At 57.1% G+C, this 14,097-nt stretch overlaps 1 protein-coding gene across 2 annotated transcripts in view; it reads right to left on the bottom strand.

Moving 5' to 3' along the window:
- Positions 1 to 394: 394 nt before the first annotated feature.
- Zcchc14 (zinc finger CCHC-type containing 14) overlaps positions 395 to 14,097 on the bottom strand; it is a 54,032-nt gene continuing 40,329 nt past the window's right edge. The window contains exons 4-13 of one of the 2 annotated variants that reach the window (XM_042702209.1): positions 11,033 to 11,104; positions 8,549 to 8,658; positions 8,144 to 8,238; positions 8,009 to 8,063; positions 7,085 to 7,367; positions 5,889 to 5,980; positions 5,637 to 5,764; positions 4,893 to 5,033; positions 3,364 to 4,818; positions 395 to 2,308 (exon numbers count right to left, since the gene is read on the bottom strand). In XM_042702209.1, coding sequence (XP_042558143.1) covers positions 2,253 to 2,308; positions 3,364 to 4,818; positions 4,893 to 5,033; positions 5,637 to 5,764; positions 5,889 to 5,980; positions 7,085 to 7,367; positions 8,009 to 8,063; positions 8,144 to 8,238; positions 8,549 to 8,658; positions 11,033 to 11,104 — 2,487 coding nt within the window. In that variant the 3' untranslated portion in view covers positions 395 to 2,252. Of the gene's footprint in view, positions 2,309 to 3,363; positions 4,819 to 4,892; positions 5,034 to 5,636; positions 5,765 to 5,888; positions 5,981 to 7,084; positions 7,368 to 8,008; positions 8,064 to 8,143; positions 8,239 to 8,545; positions 8,659 to 11,032; positions 11,105 to 14,097 lie in introns of both variants that reach the window. The other variant, XM_042702210.1, reaches the window with a different exon arrangement.

Here is a 14,097-nt window from a genome sequence, read left to right as displayed (position 1 = left end):
GCGGACTCCGACCGCTTCTGGAGAGAAATCCATCAGGCAGAGACCATAAATACTGCTAGCGCGCCTCCCCAAGTCCCAGCAAGGAGCGCAAAGGGGCGGTGTCCAGGGCGCCGCGCCAGGTCCCGTGCAGGTGGACCTTCCTAGTGTTGTCCGATTCTCCACAGCCTCGCGGGCCGGCGCCACGCGGGCGCTTCCACGGACTCAGAAGGACCGGACGCAGGACCCGGACCTCCACTCTGAGTGGCAGACTGCAAATGGAAGTTTCTGTGGGAAATCGTTGCGGTGTTTGCAGTTAACTTTTAACATCAAAACAGTAAAGGGGTAACGACAGACACTTCATCCCTCTTTGCTGACCACTAAGACAAAAAACTTAAATAGGATCGTTTTTCTTCTGCTATGAGACAGTTTCCAACAATTTCACTGTGTTGAAATAGGATTTATTTAAAATATTTCTTTGTTTTAAAAAAACCAAAAAATTTAAAAGTTTGGCTTTCAGCACATATCCAGGCCACTGTAACGGCCTTCAGAAATAGTAAAATCGTAAACATCAATAAACACTTGAAGTCTTCCTCATTAACACAACACCACAAGCTCCAGTCTGGGACTCTTTAAGGCAAAGTAGTGTCAGTCAGGTCCTGTCCGGCGTGCTGTAGTGTTTGGAAGGTAGAGGTCCGCGGCTCATCCTTCAGAACCGCGTGGAGCACTGTGCCAGTAACAGAGAATACAGGGCTGTCAATTCTGCATTGCATAGAAATAAAACGACTAAAAGAATACTATAAAACTCTACTAAAAGCCTTCATAAAAAAATGTAACAACGTTCTGCTTTAGTTAGTGCACCACACGCCTTCTAGGGCTTTCTTTTGACTCACACCAATTTGGCATGCCGCTGATTGTCCGGTTTGAAGAATGGTCTGGAAGCTGCAGTGTTCCTCTCTGTACATATGCCACTGGAGAATTGCCGGCAGACCTCACCCATCCGTGTTTTAACAACGAAGGCTTTAGCATTTTAGGTAACGTTATTGAGGAGAAAATTCCCTTTCGTCTTGAAGACTGAAGTCCCTAAATTCTGAGCCAAAATGCTTCCATGTGGGCGGGTAAAGCAGGGACCCACAGGACTGTATTTCCTGCTGCGCTCAGGCCTGGGCTGCGCTGGCCGAGTGGCTTCTCTGAGTCTTATCTCCTCCTACTGAAGTTTTCTAGGCAATTTTTTAACGGAATTAACTATAAATACACAGCTTAATACAAAAGAAGTTGACAGGAGAAAGTTTCAAATCTTCTGCTTATAAATCACAGGACTGTATTACTGTTGAAATGTCTGTGCTGAGTGTGACTGTCAGCAGTGGGCGCTGGGCGGGGTCCGTGGAGCCCCCGCGAGACACAGCAACTCGCCAGCTTTCCTGACAACCAGTAGCATCCGTCACAGACAGCTCACAAAGCCAGACGCTCCCGTGTTCTCCAGGGGTTGGTGTGTGGTGGACAGAACGGGTTTGGAGCCCCCAGCGGGCAGAGGAGGATGGTCTTTTGGACCCTTAGAAATGACGTTGTTGAGAGTGAACTATTCCTATTTATTATTGTAGGGTTTATTATTTATTTTCAGGAGAAAAAAATTGAAAGCCTGGAACTGCTACAAGTGCTTGAAGAAGGGAAGGGCGTACTAACAGCTCTGCTGTGCGCTCAGTCGAGCGGCCTGCTGGTGGTGACGCCGAGTCGAGTCGAGTCGAGTCGAGCCGAGCCGAGCCGAGTGGCGGGACCTGGCCCCGACCGCACAGACGGCTGCTGCCAGGTACATTCCTCTGTAGTGCAATCCTTAGAATCCCAGAGATTAGTGCCTCATCGCTTTAGGAGAAAAACAAAACAGACAGACAGACATCTTCCCTAGCCCGGGCTGCGGAGGTCCCGGGGCCTGCCTGGGGAGCTCCGACCTCGCATCTCCATTTAGGTGGCGTAGCTGCCCTGGAGTTGAGTGTGAGCCTAGAAGGAGCAGCAAGGCGAAGCTCTTCGGAGAGGCCTCGCGGCCGGCTCCCTGGCCGGGGAGAGGCCCCAGCAAGTCCTGACACAAGCTCCGATCTAGGATTTTGGCAATAAGATTGAGTTTGATGCACTTCTACGCTAGATTTTCTATCCAGTCTAGTAAAATAAAGCACCTTTGGATTAAAAGTATTAAGCTCAACAGCAACTAGACTTCTCAGTTCTGAATTTACTTTTCCTTAGGTCTCCATGGCTTAATAGTGTTCTTTTGCCAGAGAAAAACATCAGTCTGTGGAGTCCAGGCTCTCTGCCGGAGGGGCATATTTCAACCTAAAAGTACCTGGAGAGAGGGAGGGAGAGGTCAAGTTTGCATCGCTGCAGACACACCGCCAACCAGCCCGCCCCAGCCGTCCTCACCACCTGCCCATCACCCACGGGACACCGTGCCCAGGTTTGCAAGACCTGCCCCAGGGGGGCGGGGCAAGAGAGGACGTTACCAGCCTCCTTCAAGCCCCAAAGGCTCCTGCTCTGGGCTTGAGCTCTGTGCCTCTCACTGGGGAGAGGGAGCGAGCCTGGCCAGTATGAGGGCCTCAGGAGCTGGAGCCTGGCTCTAAGGAGGAAGAAGCCACGTGAAGAGCCACGTACTCCCCTCCCCGGCCCTCCCCACGCCCGGCTTCTACCAGGCACAAGAAGGGGCTGAGATCAACCTTCCCCCATCTAGTTTAATTTTTCTAAAAGAATAAAAAGCTGGTGTCAGGGATGCAGCGGGCACCCAGGGGCAGAAGTGAGCAGAGGACACAAGAGGCCACTGCCAGCCAGCCAGGCGGGAGGCAGCCAGGCGGGAGGCTCATGCGGCACAAGGAGCGGCCGACAGCAGAGGGCACCATGGGTCAGGGCGGGAACGGATCCCGTGGGCTGCTCCAGCTCCGGGTTCCACTCGGTCACAAGGCCACCCAGAGCCGGCACAGCGCCTCCTGGCATAGGTGCCAGGGACTTCTGAGCAGTAGCAGCTGGGAGGATCGTTTTGGCTCAAAGAACATTTGAAAAGTTACTTATTGCTGGGCACCCGTGGCTCACAGCTACTCAGAAGGCTGAGATCTGAGGATCACCGTTCAAAGCCAACCCCGGGCAGGAAAGTCCACGAGACTCTTATCTCCAATAAACTACTCAAAACCGGAAGTGGTGCTGTGGCTCAAGTGGTAGAGCGCTAGGTTTGAGCACAAAGAGGCTCAGGGACAGTAAGCAGACCTCAAGTCCTGAGTTCAAACCCCAGGACTGGCCCAAAAAATCCCCCAAACCCCAAGTTCTTTATTTTCATCGACCTAAGTGCCTGCGTGCATCTCCCCCATGGGCGCCCTGCCCGGGCATGCGGGGCGCCAGGCACCGCAGCCTCACCTTGCCGGTTGAAGTCCATGGACGGCTGCTTGCAGTCCTGGGCACGGTGGCCCGTGGCCCCGCAATTGTAACAAGACAGGTTCCCGCTCTTCTTGTGGCTGGAGCCGTTGCTACTGCCCACCAGTCCCTGGCTTTGGTAGAGCCCCGCGGTCCCAGCCATCAAGTTCTGCACGGGCGGCACGGCGAAGGCGGACTGCCCGCCCAGCACGGGCTCCGGGGCCACGCTGCCGCCATAGGGGGCGTGCACCACGGGGAAGCTGGACCCGCCGTACTGCTGGGCGCCCACGTAGCCGTTGCCGCACACGGGGCTGAAGGGCAGGAAGGGGAAGGTGAGCACGGACGGCCCCGAGAACGGGTGCTGGAAGTAGCTGGCGTAGCTGACAGTCAGGCCACCGGAGCCACAGCTGCCGCTGCACCCGCAGGACGTGCACACGATGCAGCCGGGCGGGGGGGGTGCGGGGGGCGCGGGGGGCTGCTGATGGTGGTGGTGGTGGTGGTGGCCCTGGCTGGAGGCAGGAATGTTTCCCGTGGAGCCGCCGCCACCGCCGCCGCCGCCGCCGTAGAACGTGTTCTCCGGGACCGAGGAGAGCGCCGGGCTGGAGCTGGGCGCCGGGCAGCTGGGCAGCGTGGCCAGGCTGGCGAAGGACGTGGAGGGGTGGCTGCTGGGGGAGGCAGTGTTGCTGCTGGCGCAGAAGCTGCCCTGCAGGGGCCCCACGGGCACGCTGCTCACGGCGGAGAAGGCAACTTTGGTGTTGGCTGTGTACAGAGCAGTCCGGGGGTTGATTATTGCGGGCGCCACGCTGATCTGCACGCTGTTGGGGCAGGAGGTCTGCCCCGCGGCGGGCTCGGTGGGGACCGACGGCGACAGCAGCAGCTTGATGGGCGGCCGGGCCACGTGCAGGACGGCACTTGGCGTGCCCGCCGCGGCCGAGCTGGTCTCTGCCGCCAGGGCTGGCTGCGGCACGGTCTTCAGCACCCTGTGCAGCGTGGCGGCAGGCTCCACTTTGGCCCGAGGACCAAAGGAGACCGTGGGAGACACCGGGCTGTTCTCCGCAAGTCCCGAGAGGACCTGCACGGGTGGGTGGGGCGCTGCGGGGGGCAGGGTGTCCAGGGCGGCGCTGCTGAAGCTCTTGTCCACTTTCGCACCACTCCGGGGGCCGGGCCCCTTGCTCCGATCTTCCAAGGACAGAAGCGAGTGCACCGAAGATGAGAGGAGCTTCACGTCGGCGCTGCCTCTGTCTGCCTTGTGCACGGAGCTCAGCATCCGAATGGGCGCCAGGGGTGTGGCTGTGGGCATTAGCTGGGGGGGCAGGGGGTGGTGGCCCGCGGGGCCAGAGCTGGCCTCGTTCTGCACGGGCAGGACCTGGGCCGTGGGTCTGGCGGAGTTGGAGGGGAAGTGACTCAACAGCACCACGGGCTTCTCCTTGTCGGCGCCCTCGGCCTGCAGGTCCGCACCTGGAGGGACAGAGCAGAGCATCGGCACGGGGCTGCCTGGGCCGGGGCGCGGCCCCGCGGGCCCGCGGACTTACGTCTGTCGCTCTCCTCAGCGCTGTCAGAGCTCTCCTCACGCGCCTGCGCGCCCATGGGGCTGGAGGAGGAGCTGGAGTACTCGGAGGAGCTGCCTTCGCGGGGCATTTGGCGAGGCGGGGGCTCCACCTCTACCCGAAGCTCTGCAGACAGAAAACACAGTCAGCTCCGGCGCTGGCACCCCGTGCACTCCACCCCGCTGCCTGGACTCCTTAACCACTCAGAGCAGATGCCGGTTTCTCTCTGAGTTCTGCTGAACAGAATTCTCCCTTCCTGTGAGAGAGGAAAGGCCCTGGGAGCTGGGGGCCCTGAGCCAGAAGAGAAGCCGGAGTGTGTGGGGAAGGGCTGAGGATGAGCAGCCCCCTCCTGACCATGCCCGGCTCACACTCGGCACCAGAGCTCAGGATGGACGTCTTCTGCCTAAGAACTGTGGGCGGATCTCCAGTGTCCAGCATCCGGCTCCTGTCTACTTTCCTTGTCTAGATGATCCCAGTCACAATCAAGAACACTGGACACGGGAGAAAGGGAACCATACAACCCACGGGTGGGTGGCCACAGCTAGCCAGTACAAATGCGAATGTACTCAGACCTGACTCGTGTTCATGCCACCCCTCTGTACATCTCCTCTGTAGTAACGACGAAGGAAATGAAAAAGAAAACACCACGAGGACCAGAGCGTGTGCGTGGGAACGGGGGTGCTGAGAGGCCTGGCTGGGGCTGTGCAGCGGGCAGGCTGCGGGCCGCACCTGCTGTGTGGCTGCTGCGTGCCGGCTGAACGGGCCCCACGTGGCTGGTCGGGGGAACACGTGCCACGCCACTGCTGGACACCAAGGGCGGGGCTGCGGAGCCCAGGCACCGCCTCTCCGACTTCTCCCTGGGAGACAGAAAGCAGACAGGAGCCAGTGCGCTCTCCCCTTCCACCAGAGCCGCCGCCTCCTCCAGGCCTGAACCACCCCACCAGGCAGGAGCACGTATTTTGCCACCTACTGTATACTTACTTTTCCAGCTCCAGTTGAGTCTTGAGTTTTTTCTTCGCTCCCATGGTGAGGGACTCAAATTTATTCAAATCTTCCTCAGTAAGGCTCAGAAACTTATAGAGGAGAAACAAATCACAAAATTATAGAAGCAGTTAGGATGCTGGAAACAACCTGGGTGAATTGGATGCTGCGGCCCTGGAGCTGCCTTTCCTCCGGTCCCGTTCTGGCAGTGAAGGCAACTCCTGGGTAGGCTGCCAGGAATCCAGAGAAGCAAACGCCGTCCAGGAGGGACTGGACTGGCCCTCAGGCCGGATCCAAGCCACCAGTGGTGCCCTGGCTCTCCCGCCGCCAGAGGCCTGTTTTGTTACCAGCCACTAGAAAACTGTGGCCACAGCTAGCAAAATAATCTGTTCACTAACACTGTTCAATCAGACACAAAGGACATTATGTATACACTACAAACTTTTTTTTTAATCGGTCATGGGGCCTGAACTCTGGGCCTGGGCGCTGTCCCTCAGCTCTTCAGCTCAAGCCTAGCGCTCTACCACTTGAGCCACAGCGACACTTCCAGCTTTTTCTGCTTATGTGGTGCTGAGGAATCGAACCCAGGGCCTCATGCATGCAAGGCAAGCGCTCTACCACTGAGCCACCTTCCCAGCCCCCAAAACTTCATTATTCTGTAAAAAGACAAAAAAAAAAAAACCAGCCATTATGCCCCCCTGCCCAGCAGGGGGAGTCCGGAATTCAAATAGCCCATATAAACGTAATTAAATCAGTGACATCAAGACTGAAAACATTTCATAATTTTAACCATAAAACAATCCTCGCCAGGCAAAGTCTTCCTAGTAAAAGGTCAGGCAAGGCTAGAAACATCTGTCTAGTCTTCTTAAATACAGCCCAGAAGGGAGCCTGCCTCCTGGCCCCACCACGGCTGGGCCCAGGGCGCTCTTCGTGTGGAAAGCGTGGACAGTGGTGGGATTCCCAACCTGCCAAGACCTGAGCCACCCAGAAAAGCCGTGTAACTGCCCAGCGGCGGCTCCACGATCAAACCCAAATCCTGCAAACCACAGGCTGTGACTGCCACCTCAGCTCTTCTCCCTCCTCCCTGGGAAGTCCCACAGACCCCCCCTCCCGCCCCCTCCAGGAATGAGATCAGGAGACAGGCTGCCTAGGAAAGCCAAGCCAGCTCTGTGTGGCTCCCTCAGCAGGCAACTCACCTTCTCCATGGTGAGCTGTTTAAAGACGGGGTAATACTTGTGCAAACGCAGCTTCCTCAGCCAGTCTAATATTCCATTTTGCTCCTGGGGCTGTGGGGCCTGCAGACTGGGCGGCATCAGGATGGCGGGTGAGCTGTCCACCTGGGCCCGGTAGGCCAGCGCTGAGCCCGCGCCCCCGGCATGGGAGCAGTGGGGCAAGGCGGCGGCCACGCCGGCCGCGTGCTGCAGGTGGTGCTGAGCACCGCTCTGCGAGGACGGGATGCCGGCCACTCCACACACAGGCCTGCGGGACAGGGGACGGTTTTCAAAGCTGCCAACTGCATCGGGACCTGCCAGCTCCTACGCCTGGCCAGATGCCTGTCTTCAGCTCATCACATTCACACTTGGAAATCACCAGGGCCCCGTCGCTGTCCCGCCCGACACAGAGCCCTCCTCCAAGGACACTTCCCACAGGCACGCACGGTTACCCACGGGCCTACCGCGCACACCTGCGTGTGCCCGGCACAGGGCCACCAGGCATGTGGCGACATGCCTGCTCCGTTGCTTCTATTTATCTGTTTATTCTTATCCTTGGTGCCAGTCCTGGGACTTGAACTCAGGGCCTGAGTATTGTCCCTGAGCCCTTTCTCTCAAGGTTAGCGCTCTACTACTTGAACCACAGCTCCGCGTCCAGCTTTTAGGAGTAGTGTATTGGAGGGGTCTCGCGTGCTTTCCCCAGCAGGCAGGGTCTCGGGCATAAGCCATCAGTGCCCAGGACTTTGTTGATAAATCACACGTGGGAACTGACTACTGGGCACTAAAAGGGAGCCATAAGTGTGGAAGTCCAGGGAACTGATTCCCCTCCTCTCCACAGCACCCAGGGTGCAGACAGACGGACGGCAGGAGCAGCTGTCCACACAGGCAGAGAGCAGAAAGGTTCCTCACCTTCCAGACACACCCATCACGGCTCCTACTTTAGGAAGGGAGGGGTTGCCGGGGCCTGTGAATGAGAAAGCAAACATGGCGACGATTCACAGACAGAAGACGCTTTATTCTTACGTCATCAGTTCACAAACTTACTTGGACTTTGAAGCTGTTGGGTGGGAGATGAGGTGCTGAAAAATTTCTTAACATGGTCATTTTTTAATATGTGAGAAGGTAATGAAGCCAAGAATCTAAAAACAAACAAACGGTGTCACCAGCATTAAAATGACATGGACAAAAACCGGAAGATGAGTCCATCCACACAGCTTCCTCCCAGCCTCCCTCTGAACACCACAGGACCGTGATGTGCAGCAGGTGCCGCGGGCAGCGTGGACGAGCCCCACGCTCCGGAGACGCCGCTGCCGCACAGCCCTCGCCACTCACGGCCCAACCGCTCAGGCACACAGAAGGTGCGCAGGCTCCGCCTCCCTCCCTCCCACCATCCCCCGGTGCCCGCTGGTCTGAGCCCGGAGGACCCGGCCTGGCCAGAGCCTTACCTACCTCAGGCCCGCTTCCAGACCCACATGGTTCCGCTCCACATAGAAGGAGTCTGAGCCAGCCAAGCAAGGAATGAGTTTGTCCACATTCTCTTCGGGGTAAAGCTGAGATAACTGAAGGAGAAGACAAGGATGGCTGCCGGCAGGGCCGGGAGGCCACCTCTACCAGCAGGGCCGGGAGGCCACCTCTACCAGCAGGGCCGGGAGGCCACCTCTACCGGCAGGGCCGGGAGGCCACCTCTACCGGCAGGGCCGGGGGGCCACCTCTACCGGCAGGGCCGGGGGGCCACCTCTACCGGCAGGGCCGGGAGGCCACCTCTACCGGCAGGGCCAGGAGGCCACCTCTACCAGCAGGGCCGGGGGGCCACCTCTACCAGCAGGGCCGGGGGGCCACCTCTACCAGCAGGGCCGGGAGGCCACCTCTGCCGGCAGCAGGGAGTCGCCTTTCCCGCCCCTCGGAGGGGGTGGGGGTGGCCAAGGAACAGCCGGGGCCAAGCAGAAGTTGCGCTGCAAGCAGCTGCTGGGGAATTCACACAGGGCCACCCCCCACCCCCACCTCCCAGGACAGAGCTCCCTTCCACGGAGGCAGAGAGGCCTTAGGTGGCTCGGGGGCTCTGCGGACAGGAGTGAGAATAACTGCTGCTAGCACCCAAAGACCCTCAGTTCCTGGGGGAGAGGCAGGGGCAATACTTGCCTGCCTGTGCCACTAGGCCCTGGAAGAAGCCCAGGAAGTGAGGGAGGTGGAGTCTGCATCTAGAACCCTCCCTTACCCCACTACGAGTCCAGCACGAGCAGCATGTACCCTCGGGAGGCGTCAAGAACTCCCGGCAGCACAGGACAGCCAAGATCTAAGTGAGAAGGCGGCCTTGGAAAGCCTCCAGTTCCCACCTCAACCCGAGGCCAGGCAGCAGCAGCCCACCAAGCAGCAGTGCCTGAAGGGGTAACCATGGCAACGAGGTCCACTGGGACAGACTCAAGGCCCCACACGGGCTGTTCCCGTCTCTAGTCTCCCGACAGGGCTCCTACCCAGATTTGCAGAGCACACACAAAATAAGGTAGGGTATTCATGAGACCCAGACTCGGAAGTAATCCAGGCGGTGGAATGGTTTCAGACCAGGACTTTAAAGCTCACACCTGTCATCCTAGCTACTCAGGAGGCTGAGATCTGAGGATCACGGTTCAAAGCCAGCCTGGGCAGGAATGCACAGAAGACTCTAATCTCCAATGAACCACCAGAAAAACCTGAAGTGGCACTGTGGCTCAAAGTGGTAGAGTGCTTAATCTTGAGCAAAAAGAGCTCAGGGACAGTGCCCAGGATCTGAGTTGAAGCCACAGGACCAAAAAACAATTAATAAATAACAAAACCATCAGGGTATATTCCAAGTGACCCAGCAAAAAAGGTGGGCAACCAAAATACATAATCCAGGGGCGAGTCCACAAGCAGTGCGCTCTGCAGCGGCCATGTGGAATGGGGAGCAGGGAGAGGACCCACAACCACCATGCAGGAGAGGAGGTCAGCAGGGAGCCCCAGGGAAGAAGACTGAAGCTGAAGACAGAGCCAGCAGGTCAGCATCACCTCTGCGGCATGAACACCCAGACCCAAGGCTGCAGCAGGTCAGGGTCTATCAGCTCAGCAAGTTCAGAGAATGGCAAGGAGGAGGCACTACAGGAGACTCAGTGCTCTCAACACAGGGTCTGTATCCCCGGAGCTCCTCAGTGCCTGAAGGCCAAGCAGACAAGCACCCTGGCTGTGTAGCGGGAGTCACGCCACCCACCGAATGCTCTCCTGTGGGGCTGTACCTCAGCTGGTTTTAACAGAGTCTTGCTTTGGAAGCGAGACCTTGCAATCTTCTTGCCTCTTGAATGCTGGTATTATAGGCATGCAGCACCATGCCTGCCTGGGCTCGGTTTCAGAATGAAACACAGGATTGCCTAGAGACACCTTCAATGTGCACATACCCCATCACCACAGGAGAGCATAAAGGAGACGCATTACCTTGGCTGCAGCTGGGGCTCTGGCAGCTTGGGCCTATGCCCTTGAAGCAAGCATGACAACCGTGTTCATACACGGTGCATACGCACAGACAACCGTGTTCACACATGGTGCATACGCATAGACAACCGTGTTCACAAAAGGTGCATACGCACAGAGAGGCAAAGAGGTGTTTGTAGTGCTTTGTTCAAATGTTTTTGTCAACCCAGCTTAAAATGAGACAGGGAATCCGCTTTGTAAGTTAACCACAGAGTGTTCAGGTTCGGTCTTAGGACCTGCACCTCGGACTCTGCCCAAGGAAACCTGGGCTGGAGAGTGGCAGCGGCGGCAGAAGGGGCTCTGTGCGGCCGGTGCTCCTCTGAACCTCTCAGCTGAAGAAGACGGGCGCACTGCCTCACATGCTGGCAGGCCGGCGCGGGCGGCCTTCCTCTGCAGCTCGAGCAACCTCTGGGGAACAAGTGTCTTTTAACTGTGACAAGTGTTTAATCACCTTACCTTTGAGATAAACTCAGTCACTTCTAAGGAAGATTTGGTTACTGACGTTACTGAAGAATCAGACCACAAGACCTTAAAAACAAATGAACAAGCCTTAAAATCAGGATCCTCTGCTCCCGCACACACATCCAGGGCACTGCCCGCAAGCATTTGTTTACACTGTGATGGCGAACGTGAGCTTCCACCCTGCATGCCACGGGGAGAGGAGGGGCTCAGTCCTTCCCAGCTCCTCCTGACTGATGTAACTGGCCAAAGTATTCCCGGGTGGTCCAAGCATGCTCCTCAAGTTCTGGAAAAATCGCCTGCACTGACTCTCTGCAGTGCCAGGCACCAGCCCTTCACAGAGGCAAGGGTCCACGCTGCCTCCCGCAGTGGCAAACGCATCCAGACCCAGCGCTTAGGTCGTAGGTGGGTGGGAGGGAGGCACCTAGTCTGGCAGGGAAAGAGGAGCTGGCAGGGCAGAGGGCGGGGCAGGCAGAGGGCGGGGCCGGCGGGGCGGCTGGCAGCTCTGGTGCTCGGTGGGCGGAGGCTTTCTGAGAGCACTGGACCCCTGACCCCTTCCGGCCTGCACATCTCTGCCTGCCGTGCTGTGGCCACAGCCTGGGTGTGGGCCACTTCTGCACCCTGGAAGGGCTTTCTTTGCACGCAGTAATGAGGACAGGGAGGTGGCCAACTGGGAGAAACACGAAATTACAAACTCTGCCTAAATTCCAGAAGCCATTGGTGACTTTCAGGTCAGGAAATAAAATGACCAAATAGGTTTCATTTTCCAAAGTGGAGACAGAACTTCCCAGTCGGATGGGGCTGGGAAGGTGGTTCAGTGGTAGCGCGCTTGCCTTGCATGCCTGAGGCCCTGGGTTCGATTCCCCAGCACCACATAAGCAAAAAGAAAAAAAGCCGGAAGTGGCGCTGTGGCTCAAGTGGTAGAGCCCTAGCCTTGAGCTGAAGAGCTGAGGGACAGCACCCAGGCCCAGAGTTCAGGCCCCACAACCAGACCCCCCCCCCAAAAAAAAGAACTCCCCAGTGGGAGCAGACCCCTGCCTGAGCCCAGCCGCACGGGACGCATGCAGGCCCGGAGCAGGAGCACAGTGGCAGGGAGGACCGCGGGACCGCCATGCTCCTGCTGAGAGCCATCAGGCCCCGGCACAACGCGACTCCAGCGGCTGAGGGCCCCCGCGGTACTGAGGAGAGGGAGGCCTGCAACCAGGCATCCTGCAGGGCGGCACACCAGAGTCCCCTCTTTGCAGCTGAAGTCCGCTGCCCCTCAGGGGACAGGCCATCAAAGAGGGTGGCCCCACAAGGAGAGGCTTACCATGTGGGGCTCCACCTGCCCTGGCTACCTGTATTGGGTGGTCAATACAAACTGGCACTGACTGCCAGCACCATGACTTTCACAGGCACACCAACAGGTGGCAGAGCAAATCACAGCGCTATGGGATCCTACCGTTCCCGCAGAGCAGCTGAGGCCTGAGGGGCCAGCTCACACCTCCACCCCACACGGAAAGCAAAATGCACACCGACACACGCTCGGCGCGCTCACACAAAGTCTGGGTCCCCTGGGCCGCTTCCACGAGGCTCTCACTCCCTCGGGACACTGGAGTGCCTGGCATCACCAACAGCCAGCTGGTGGGGGGCAGGGAGCCGAGGACCCCAGCCACCGCACAGGGCAAGGGAAGCGGACACCACCTAAAGGAACAGGGCAGCCAGGAGGAGGCCCAACCTGCCTGGTCCAGAGTACCGACAAAGGCAGGGCTGTAGCTCAATGGCAAAATTCACCTAGTAAGTACAGAAAACCAGAAGTGTGCCTGTGGATCAGAGCCTTGAGCAAAAGAGCTTAGGGACAGCAGGTCCTGCGTTCAAATCCCAAGACAGACAAAATAAATGAAATAAATCCACAGTAGACGAAAATGTTCAGGAAGAATGATTTTTAAAGAGCAGCTGTTGTGTGGTTCCTTCTGTGTGATACAACTTTAGTCACTACAGGTTTTCATAAACTGGAGCCCTTGTGTTTCACCTCGTCCATCTCACTGTAGTAAAATGTCTTCTGGAAAGTTCTCACAAAAGCCAGGCACGGATGGCTCACACCTGTAATCCTAGCTATCAGGAAGCTGAGAGCTGAGGGTCATGGTTCAAAGCCAGCCCGGGCAGGAAAGTCTGTGAGGTCTTACCTTGAATTTAACCACCAGAAAACAGGAAGTGAAGCTGTGGCTCAAAGCTGAAGAGTGCTAGCCTTAAGCAGAAAAGCTCAGGGATAGCGCCCAAGCCCTGAGTTCGAGCCCCACAACTGATTAAAAAAAAAAAAGTAAAGTTTTACCAGGAGCAAGGCATCGATGGCTCACACCTGTAGTCCTAGTTACTCGGGAGGCTGAGATCTAAGGGTAGAGTTTCAAAGCCAGCCCAATTGGGAAAGTCTGCATTGGGGGGGGGGGGAGGGGGGGAAGCGCGCAGCTTTTTCTGTTTATGTGATACTGAGGAATCGAACCCAGGGCTACATGCACACTAGGCGAGCACTCTACCATTAAGCCACATTCATGAAATTCTTACCTCCAATTAGCTAACCCTAAAGCTGGAAATGGTGCTATGGCTCAAGTGATAAGAGTGCTAGCCTTGAGCAAAAAAAGTTCAGGGACAGTGCTCAGGCCTTGAGTTCAAGCCCCAGGACTGGCACAAAAAAAAAATTTTTTTTACCAGGAAAAGCTGGTAAAATGTAGACATCTCCATGCACATAGTTGCAGACTACTTTTACTAAAAAATGTTCTATCATGTATTTTCCTGCACATGTACGGGCTCCTCAGGGACTAGGAACAATCCCGATTCCCATGACACAAAACTAAGCTACACTGCTTTGCCAGGTACCGTGGCTCACACCTGCAATCTCAGTTTCTCAGGAGGCTGAGGTCTGGGGACTGCAGTTTGAAGCCAGACTCGGCAGAAAAGTACATGAGATTCTTCATCTCTAATTAAACATCCCTCCCCCACCAAAAACAAAGCCAGAAGCAAAGCTGTGGCTCAAGCAGTAGAGTGCTGGGCGTGAGCACAACAGCAAGCCCAGGCTTGAGGTACTT

Source organism: Dipodomys spectabilis, unplaced genomic scaffold, assembly GCF_019054845.1.
Source record: "Dipodomys spectabilis isolate Male_0828 unplaced genomic scaffold, ASM1905484v1 ptg000318l, whole genome shotgun sequence".
In the NCBI taxonomy this organism is placed as follows: Eukaryota; Metazoa; Chordata; class Mammalia; order Rodentia; family Heteromyidae; genus Dipodomys; species Dipodomys spectabilis.
Note: the sequence above shows the minus strand (reverse complement) of the source record. Positions and strands in the feature narration are given on the sequence as shown.